General features: G+C 42.9%; 1 protein-coding gene across 1 annotated transcript in view; it reads left to right on the top strand.

The window, feature by feature from the left end:
- Window positions 1-343: 343 nt before the first annotated feature.
- Window positions 344-8914, top strand: part of Atp8a2 (ATPase phospholipid transporting 8A2) — a 604547-nt gene continuing 595976 nt past the window's right edge. The window contains exon 1 of the mRNA XM_008824989.2: window positions 344-684. Coding sequence (XP_008823211.1) covers window positions 584-684 — 101 coding nt within the window. The 5' untranslated portion in view covers window positions 344-583. The remainder of the gene's footprint in view (window positions 685-8914) is intronic.

The following is an 8914-nucleotide window of genomic DNA, read 5'->3' as shown; positions in this document are numbered from 1 at the left end:
TGACCTCTCTCTCTCTAAAGCGCAGCCGTCACGCCCCTGGCTAATGTGGGCGCCGCAGGCTACCTGCGCGCTCGTCCAACCTAGAGCGCGCCCCAGGCGGCTGGGGAAGCTCTGGGGATTCCGCAGGGGGTGCGGGGTGGGGAAGAGGGGGTGTTGGCCCTGGGGAGAGGGGGCGGGGCCTCTCTCAGGTCCAATGTGGGGCAGGGCCTATCCACAGCCCCGGGCCGGGCGGGGCCTCAGACCTGGGGCAGGGCTTCTCCACAGGTCGAGGTGGGGGCGGGGTCTCTTCACGGATCCCGGGTGGGGTGGGGCCTCTCGCAGGTCCTGGGCGGGGCGGGGTGGGGCGGGGCCTGCCGCCGCGGTGGTGGCGGTGGCAGCTGCGGAGTCTCCAGGGGCAGACAAGGTACTTAGGCGGCCCCAGCCTCGCCAGAGCATCCTTCTCCTCTGGTCCTGGCTGGCAGCCTGCGCTCCCGGCCTCAGGCCTGGCGGCTGACTTCTTTGTGTTTTGTTTTCTGCCCGGCGCCTCGCCTCGTCTCCAGGACCCGTTCGTTCTTCTGCGGGCTACAAGAAGGCAGAGGATGAGATGTCCCGGGCTACGTCTGTTGGAGACCAGCTAGAGGCACCGGCCCGCATCATTTACCTCAACCAACCGCATCTCAACAAATTCCGCGACAACCAGATCAGGTAGGAGAACCGGCAGCTTGTTGAAACCCAAAGCAGTGGAGTTCCCCCTGGAAAGGAAGTCGCCTCCTCGGGGGTGGCTTTTCTACTACCTAGCTGGCCCTCAACCCACTTGCTTTCTCCAGTGCCTTGTATCTCAGGCCCCTGCACCCACCCTGAGCCCCGAGGTCCACACCCGGCCCCCAGTGGGGTTATTTGAATACAGCCTCTGTCTTCCTCCCGTTTGCGGGGCTGTGCCTAGGTCAGGGGGCCCTGAGGAAGTCATCCTAATGCCACAGACAAAAGTGAGGTGTCTTCTCATCCCAGGACTGCCTTCCAAGAATCCCCCATAATCTCCTAATCTCGCTGATGCTTCTTAGCAGTTTGCAGAGCATCTATGAAGTGCTTTCTAAGGGAGTCCGGCAGGCCACAGGGACTCACAACACTTCCTAGTGACCCATCACATTTGCTAAGAGGTCTTATTTGCTGGGAAACTTTGCCCAGAGTCAGCAGAAAGATGAATGGAAGGTAGCATTTAAGGGTCTGCTTTCTGCTGGCCACTGTGTTAAATGCCTTAGCTATTTTAGCTCAGTGCATTTCCATCATCTCATGAAGCAGGCATTATCTTCAGATCAGGAAACTGGAGTTTAAAATCGTAAAAATACTATACTATGCGCATATATTAATAGCTACTAAATAGCAAAGCTAGAAATTGAACCCACTCAACTCATGCAAACTCATGCTCCTGTGCAACGCTTGTTTCTTAGCATGGTGTTAGCACATTCTGAAATCTCATTAAACTTTCAGTCTTAGGTTCATGTCTGGGAGTGACTTATGGGGATATAGTTCTGTGAGCTGCTCGGAGCACCATGGTCAGGTTAGGGAAGTTCAGCGACTGATCAAGGTCCACACAGATTATTGATGAACTGAATTACGACCTAATGCTTCTTTTTTGAAAGTTTTGGCTAAAACTCTAAGTGTTCACTACTCCATTGATGCTGTGGCTGCTTACCCTGACGTCTTCATGCACTTCAATCTGGTGGTTAGACATTTTTGTAGCTTGATTAATGAAGAATAAAGATGCATATTTCATTTGTATTTACTAATGAAGTATTAGATGGTGCTGGCTTTATTTTGTGCTTGCAGAATGACCTCTGAACACATTTTACATGTGAAAAGTGTAGTTTAGGGCATCTGAGTCCTTATTCTAGAATGAGTAGGCTTGCTTTGAGTTGTAGGACATTTAAACACAGTGTACTACTACTTTACATAATAGGCTGGTTGTCATAAAAGGACAGATAGCAAGTGTTGGAAAGGGTGTAGAGAAATTAGAACCCTCATACATTGTCTATGAGAAGTAAAAATGGTGCTGCTGCTTTGGAAAGCTACTCAGTGGTTCTTCAAAAGGATAGGTATAATGTTACTATGAGACCTGGCAATTCCAAACCTAGGCAAATATAACTAACACACATGACAGTAGAGGTCCACACAAAAACATGTACACAAATGTTCATAGCAATATTACTTATCATGGTCCCAAACTGGACACACTCCAGATAATCATTCAGATGAATAAATGAAATATGGATGAGCCATACAATGAAATATTATTTGACTCTAGAAGAAAATGACATGCACGTTGCAACATGGATGGACCTTGAAAGTGTGCTAACTGAAAGAAGCTATAAAAGGCCTCATCTTGTGAGAATCTATTTATGTAAAATATGTAAAAGAGGGAAATCTATAGCAATATATTGATGGTTCCTGGGGCTGGAGAAGGAAGATGAGATTATAGGAGATGGAGAGTGACTGTGGAGCTTGGGGTGATGATTGTGCAACTCTGAATATACATAAAACCATTTGGAGTCCAGCATTGGCAACATAGCTTCAATTCTCCATGCCTTCTCACACTTCTGTTGAATTCATTCCAAAAAGACAAAGGTTATTTTTAGAAAGGTAAATTTTGTATAAGGACACATTTGGCACATCACTTTTTAAAAACCTTAATGCTTTTCAAAAGACATTTTTGCTTAGTTCCTATTAACTCCATCAATTTTGGCATCTATTTGTGAAGGCTTATGACAATAAAATTGGGATCTTACTTGTTTTGGTCCAAATCCCTAGTTTCCATGGAGAGGTAAAGATTTAAGAGCAGTGGGGCCATAATACCTGTCTGTAGTCAGGGCTGGTTTTAGTCTTACCAGGATTCCAAGTGGCAACTTGTTGTACGGTTTCATTTGTATTTCTTTTGTGTGGGATGAGTTTGAAATAAATATGGGTATGTACAATGAGTTGGCTAGGAATAAAGCAGGCATATACCAACTGTTTAAATTCTTGTATAACTCTACAGTTGGATTAATTTAAATATTTCATATTAAATATTAAAATTGAAATTTCTTAATTTGTGACTTATCCTGTGAGCATGTTTCTGAATGCACTGGATCCAGGCTAAGAAATTGCATTGTGGCCCTTGAAGTTCTATAAAACAGCCTTGCATAGTTGCACACTTCCATTGTGTGTTAAATAGGAATCACTAGTGGTTATAAGTGACTGGTAGTTCATTAGAAATTAATTACAGGGGCTGGAGAGATGAGTCAGTGGTTGAGAACACTAGCTGTTCTTGCAGAAGACCTGGGTTCGAATCCCAGCACCCGCATGGCAGCTAACAACTGTCCATAACTCCAGTTCCAGGGATCCAGCAGCCTCTTCTGTCCTCTGCGGGCATTGCACGACACGGGTGCACTTACCTACATGCAGGCAATACATGCATACACATAAAATAAAAATAATAAATACAATTAAAAAAAGAAATTGATTACAAAGTTTCCTAGCATTAGAGTTTAGGGATTTTACAAAACATTGAGCCATGGAATTTGAACACTTTAGTAATGCTGAAGTCAAGTTTTATAAAACATTGATTTAAAAAAGAAAAAAACTAAGGCTTTTTATTTTGGCCATGTATGCTTGCTAAAAGTTGATAAAGCTATTCAAGCAAATGTTTTCATAAAGAAAATTGATAAAAGCACTTCTTTTTCTCAGTATAATTTTTCAGATGTAGAGGTTAATGGCATTTCCTCACAGGCAAGAACATGGAATATCTTTCTCAGTTTGTTTTTCTCATTTTTTTTAACAGTGCTGGGAATGGAACCTAGGGTCTTATATACTATACCTAAGTACATGCTTTGTCACTGAGCTATACTCCTAGCTCTTTTGTTTTCAAATTAACATTTTGGAGAAAAGGGATCTCGGGACAGTGAAGGCCATGACAGTCTACTGAATTGGGGCATCCTTTGGAGACGTGCCCACTCCAGAACAGTTTTCCCACTTATACCACCCCAAGATCTCTTGCTGTGCTTGTCTTTGCAGACACTTGACATTTGACTTCAGGACAAGGATAGGGCCTGGGAATTTGATAGTGAGGAAAGTGATTGTTGGGCACCTGGGGAGGTGTGTGAGGGTCATGTGCTATACTTTAGGACAGGAACTTGTGGGTCTCAAAGAAGATGCCTGCCCTAAAGAATGGCCAGGAAAGAGAGTAAAGATACTTCTGAATGCTCTATATGGGAATTCTAAACTCTGGGCAATCACTTGAAGTTCTGAGAGTGCTTGTCTATGCAAGTCTCTCCAAACCTTGGTCTTGTATTTGACCCTGAAATTAATGCCAGTGTCTGATCTGATGCCTGCACTGTGCTTATTGAAGATTTCCATCAATAAACCAACTAATGTGCAATATTGTTATGGTGGTGAGTTTTGAAGCAGCCTTTTGTTCTTGTAAGCATTGGTTCTCTCCAGCCTTAAGAGGATGATAATGTTCTTCATTGTTTAGAAATGAAGAGTAACCAATGGGATGCTTCAGTGTTCTTATACATATGGCAGGCTGTCCACCTAACTACATCTCTTTTTTCTCATGTACAGTCTTGTCTTCTTTTAATTGAGACACCTAAAATTACAGTTCAGTGGTTTTAAGCTTATTCATGGAATCATGCAGCTGTCACAACTGTAAAGTTTAGAACATTTCCATGACTTCCAGAAGAAGCCTTATCCGATTATATCTCATCCTTCTTTCTCCTCTCTGTCTTGTCCTCTTCCCCATCCACACCTCAGTAACGACTAGTCTACTTTATATCTCTGTAGGTTTCCCTGTGTCAGACATTTCCCATGAATAGTATTATATCCTTTTATGTAGTTTATTTAAAGCATTGCAAAAGCTTTCTATTTAGAGGAACTTGGTGGCAAATCTTTAACTTTCCATATCTGAAATTTAAAAAATTTAAAGGTAAGCTACTTTTCCCCCAGAAATATCTTGACATAATTTACCAATGAAAGGAATGAGCAATATTCTTGTCGCTGCTGTCAGGCATGTGCCGTCTTCCTGTGGATTTTTGGTATGCCATTTGAAATTGTGAAATTCAAAGCTCTTAGGAATTTTTTTTCATGTCTGAAGTGAGATCTTCAAAGCAAATTGGAAGTGTTTATAGATACTTCATTTGGAATGACTCATTCATTTCAGGTGGGTGTTGCAGCTAGCAGAAATCTTCATTAAAGCAATAGCTTTAGGGGCTGGAGAGATAGCTCAGTGGTTAAGAGTACTGGCTGCTCTTGCAGAAGACCCAGGTTTGATTCCCAGAACCAACATGGTGACTAACAACCATCTGTAACTCCAGTTCCAGGGGAATCCAATACCCTCGTCTGACCTCGTTGGGTTTTGCATGACACAGGTGCAATTATACAAGTAGGCAATATACTCATACACACATAATAATAATAAAGCAATAGCTTTGTTAAGTTACTACATTTCTTCAGATTGGTTTGTCATAAAGGAAAGCTGCTTAATAGTCAATGTAAACATTTTTTTTAGCTTTGCTAAAGTACATTTATAGAGTATTACATGTCTAGAAAGAGGAACTGAGCATTGGACACTATGTATATGCAGGGTCATTTTTCTCCTACAGGTTAAACATCTCTAATTTGAAAATCCAAAATTGGAAATGCTTTAAAATATGAAACCTTTTGGGAATCAACATGTAATCTCATATGGTGGTTCACCATTATAACATAGGCACAGAAAAAAATTTCCAGTAAAGTTACCTTCAGGCCAGTGTGTGAGATACATGTTGAACAGAAGTCTATCCTTGGACTTGCATTCTGAGTACTTAATCTTGTATGCTGGGATCCAGGTAGCACAGAGACTATGTTTGTCATAAGAAATGATGAAAAACATAATAGCCTCCAATAGCCAATTTGGAGGTCCTTATAGTGGGGCCAAATGGTAGGTGTTTATGGTGCTAAAGCCAATGTTACTGGCTACTGTGAAGGTGAATAATTCTCTGAATTAAAAATATTTTATTTGTTATTTTTATTTTATGTGTACGAATAGTATTGCCTGCATTTGTGTAAGTGCACTCATGTCATGCAATGCCTGTGGAGGTCAGCAGAGTGTCAGATACCCCTGGAACTGGAGTTAGGGACAGTTGTTAGCTGCCATGTGGGTGCTGGGAATCGAACCTGGGTCTTCTTTCAAGAGCAGCCAGTGCTCTTAACTGCTGAGCCATTCTCTGTAGTCCTCAAGAAGTCTCTACATTTTTTCAAAGCTACAGAATCTAGGTAGAATCTGGTCTTTGTTAAATTTGCTTATTATTTAACCAAGGTTCTAATAGGAATACTTTTTTGTTGTTGATTACAAGAGGTCATTGATTAAAAAGCAGGGGCTGGGGCTAGAAAGATGGTTCAGTGATTAAGAACACTGGCTATATTTGTGGAGGACTGTCAGCATCCACATGGCAGCTAACAACATCTCTAACTCCAGTTCCAGGGGAATCCAATGCCCTTTTCTGATCTCTGTCGGCCTTGAATGACACCGGTACACTTACATACATTCAGGCAATATACTCATACACATAAAATAAAAATAATAAATAAAATATTTTTAAAAAGCAGGGACTGGAGCTATAAATCACTTGGTAGAGTACTAGCATAGTCTTCTACAGCTGTAATCTAGTACTCAGGGGGTGGAAGTAGGAAGATCAGAAGTTCAAGGTCATCCTCAGCTACATGGCAAATTTGAGGCCAGTCTGGTATACATGTCTCAAAAATAAATAAGGGGGCTGGAGAGGTGATTCGGAAGGTAAAGTGTTTGCTGCATAAGAATAAGGACCTGAGATTGGATCCCCAGCACCCACATAAAAAGCTAGGCATGCCAGGCAGCAGAGATGGCTTAGTGGTTAAGACCATCTGAGTTTAGTTCTCAGCACCCACATTGGGTGGCTCACAACCACCTGCAACTCCAGCTCTGGGCGCTCTAATGCCTCTGGCCTCAATGGGCACTTACACTTACATACACATACCCCCCTCCCACACTCACATAATTAAAAACAAATATTTTTTAAAGGTCAGGTATGGTGTCACATGCCTGTAATCCAGCAATGGGAGGCAGAGACAGGAGGATCCCTGGGTCTTGCTGGACAATGAAAGTCTAGTTAGTGAGCTCCAGGTTCACTGAGAGACCATGTCTCAAAAAGTAGAAAGTGGATGAGGAAGACACCCAACACTAACCTCTGGCCTCCACATGCCATGTCACATGCATGTACATATCACACACACATAGATAGATGGATAGATAAATAGATAAATAGAAAGCAAGACTTAAAAGCCTCTGACTAGAGCCAGCTATCCTTGTCAAGTTTGACAAAGAAAAAAAGTACTCCTCATTCAGAGTCTACTTATGTTGAACACATCTACCAACCTACCCTCCAGTGCCTGAAGATCTCCCTTCTGTCTATGCTATTTTTACTTTAGATGCAGATACACTTGGTTAATCTCCAAAGAAGACACTGTTTTCTGAACATGAATATCACAATAGATCATAAATCCTTATTTTATAAATATCATCAGCAATTAACATGACAGAAAAATCTGATAATCAGAAGTGCCTGGTCTATACCCTTGGACAGGTTTTTGAGGCATCTTACAGTTGAAAAATTAGAAGATGCTTGGCACTATGTAGTTGAGGTAACCACTGAATGCCTTGGCTGCCATGAACTGTATTTTTAGAAACAAACAAACAGAAAAACCATGTCAGCCTTGGGCCAGTTAAATACTTGATGTTTCTAAAGAAACAGCAGATGTCTAGGAGAATAGACTTTCATGGTGATATTTCTTTATCAAGTTGACCCTTGTGTGGGTACATAATGGAGTCAAAGAAACCTCTGTGTTGCTCGTGTACAAATAGGTAAAGGCATTTTGTTTAAGATTTGGATCAGTAAATTATTTCACTTCTTTCGCCCCAAATTTCTTTTCTTTTCTTTTCCCTTCCTCCTTTCCTCCCTCTTTCCTCCTTTCCTCCCTTCCTCCCTTCCTTCCTTCTTTTCTAACATGGCCTCACCCTGTAACCCAGGCTGGCCTCAAACTCACTATTTTACCTAGGCTGGCCGTAATCTTGTCCTCTTCCCAAATTCTATGAACTCAGTGTTTTCTATAAACGTAAAAGCATTTGTGATTTTTAATGAATTAAGCATCAAGGATTAATTACTGTGATAGAAGTTAAAATTAATCTAGAGGTAGAGGAGATTAAAGAGACATGGGGACTGAATGTTACACATATCCAAGAGGAGAAGATACCTTTCTGGAAAAAACGCTGAACCCTTAGCAGAGCCTGTCCTTGGATGAGCACTGTACCAGTGTGAAGTGCTTCTTTTTGACCATGTGCTATGGTGTAGGGTTGTTAGCAGAGTTTTCCATGGAAAGGCCTGGGTCTGGAGGCCTAAAACAAGCAAGGCTTGCCTACCTAACTCCAGAATACCAATTAAAAAAATGAATAGCCTCTCTGCTTCCCTGGGCCTGCACCACCAGCTAGCTCTCCTAGCCTGCACTACTATCCTCAGACCTCTTGGGGTGAGTCTATAGCGCAGCCCTCCGCGACAGGACTCCCTAAGCCACATTCACCCTTCCATCCCCCCTGCCCTTCTATACTCCTAGTTTGGCCCTGTGCCATTTCTAGTCTTGGGGCCCCAGACAGCTGGGGAAACAATACTGCTTCCTGATCCTTCGCACCCAGACCAACTCAGGCCCGTTCTTGGGCCTCAGGAGCACCGCTTCTGGTCCTGGCCCCGCCCTCATCTCTCCCTGCTTCCCTGGGCCTGCACCACCGGCTAACTCTCCTAGCCTGCACTACTATCCCCAGGCCTCTTGGAGTAAGTCTATAGCGCAGCCCTCCGCCCCGGGACTCCCTAAGCCACATTCACCCTTCCATCCCCCC

Source organism: Nannospalax galili, unplaced genomic scaffold, assembly GCF_000622305.1.
Source record: "Nannospalax galili isolate Female #2095 unplaced genomic scaffold, S.galili_v1.0 scaffold488, whole genome shotgun sequence".
NCBI lineage: Eukaryota > Metazoa > Chordata > Mammalia > Rodentia > Spalacidae > Nannospalax > Nannospalax galili.
The sequence above is the reverse complement of the archived record's forward strand: the minus strand, read 5'-3'. Positions and strand labels throughout refer to the sequence as shown.